General features: G+C 41.2%; 1 protein-coding gene across 1 annotated transcript; it reads left to right on the forward strand.

The window, feature by feature from the left end:
• Positions 1-366: 366 nt before the first annotated feature.
• LOC134743403 (keratin-associated protein 19-2-like) lies at positions 367-756 on the forward strand (the record flags this gene model as incomplete). The annotated part of the gene is made up of 1 exon (XM_063676794.1): positions 367-756. A coding segment is annotated over one exon (372 nt), but the record flags the coding sequence as incomplete, so codon positions are not given.
• Positions 757-1,644: the final 888 nt, after the last annotated feature.

The following is a 1,644-nucleotide window of genomic DNA, read 5'->3' on the forward strand; positions in this document are numbered from 1 at the left end:
AGTTGAAATGGATATTTACATAATTTGATAGTTTCTAACGTGAATGCCTTTCATATAATAAACAGCCTGGCAATAATCCCATGTAGTTATTTCGAATATTATTATTTAATATTTTTTTTTTTTGATATTTAAATTTTATCCAATAGGTGTCACACCGTACTCACGCAGAAAAACAAATGTCTCTCTTCTGTTTTCAAAGGTTAAGATTAAAATATAGAAAGGATAGATGCCTACTTTACCTCAACTTTATCTATGTTTCACATCAATCGCTAATTTCTTCATACTTTGAGGAAACATAACATAGCGGTTGATATACCGATTTAAGATACCTAGATCTGTTCTTCATATCTTTAACATTGAATCATTTCGTTCCAGATTACAGTTATCGCCGCCTGCATCTTTGGATTCGCCCAAGCTGGCGCTCTAGCTGGTTACGGCGGACTTGGCTATGGCGCTGGGCTTGGCTACGGCGCTGGGCTCGGCTACGGCGGCTACGGTGGCTACGGAGCCTATGCTGGCTACGCCCCGGCTACTTCATACGTGCACCGCGTTGACTACAACACTGACCACCACGACACTGACCACCACGGCTACGGTGGTTACGGAGCTGGCTACGGCGGCTACGGTGCTGGCTACGGCGGCTATGGTGCTGGCTACGGCGGCTACGGTGCTGGCTACGGCTATGGCGGTTACGGTGGTTACGGAAACGGTCTCTATGGCGGTTACGGCGGATGGTAATACAAAAAAACCAGATGATCAAAAAACGACATTTCGTGACTACTTTGAACATAAGTCGTAAATTGTTCTGCCAATCAAAAGAAAAATGTGGTAACTATGTATGAGATGCATACAGAGTTACTGCGTTTTAACTGAGTATCAGTGCGACATACAAGATTTTTACAAAATAGTGTCGATTTGTAAATTAATTTTGGTCTGTATTGTAATAAATTTATTATTTATTATTCAGTTTTATATTATTAAGTATACAAAATTATATATTTAAACGTCTTGGTTTTATTTTTATTCTCGCAATCTAACTTTTATCGTAATACCCCGGCCACATACTCGACGAGTGGCATGGGAGACGTAATGTGGCCGCGCTACTCGTCATGCCCACCGCTCCCTATTTTGTCGGTCTTTTGATGCGAATCAAAGGACCGGCAATATGAAGCGCGACTAATCGCAGAAGGCAACATCGCGGCAGAGCGAGGAGCAGCGCCAGGAGCATAGTGTGGCCGAAGTATAACAAAAAGGCACAAGAATCAAAATTCGTATAGGATCAATCAAAATTAGCCGCCTTTTCTACTGACAAAGCTGGTTTTATCGTTATATTATTAGGAAAAATGATGCTTAAACCGTTTTGTGGTATTTTTTCCCAATTATTTATATAGAGGGTCATTCCTGAAAAATCTCATTACCCTGGCCATACCTATTAGCAAATTCGCAGGAGATTCCGCTTTATTATCGTCTCATGTGTAACCCGTGCCAAGTTTCATATATCTACAACCAAAACTGCTTAGCGGAATATCCTAGGAATTTGCGAATAGGTATAGCCAAGGGAATGAGATTGTTGAGCAATGACCCAATACTGCTTAGCGGAATATCCTAGGAATTTGCGAATAGGTAAAGCCAGGGGAATGAGAT

Source organism: Cydia strobilella, chromosome 8, assembly GCF_947568885.1.
Source record: "Cydia strobilella chromosome 8, ilCydStro3.1, whole genome shotgun sequence".
NCBI lineage: Eukaryota > Metazoa > Arthropoda > Insecta > Lepidoptera > Tortricidae > Cydia > Cydia strobilella.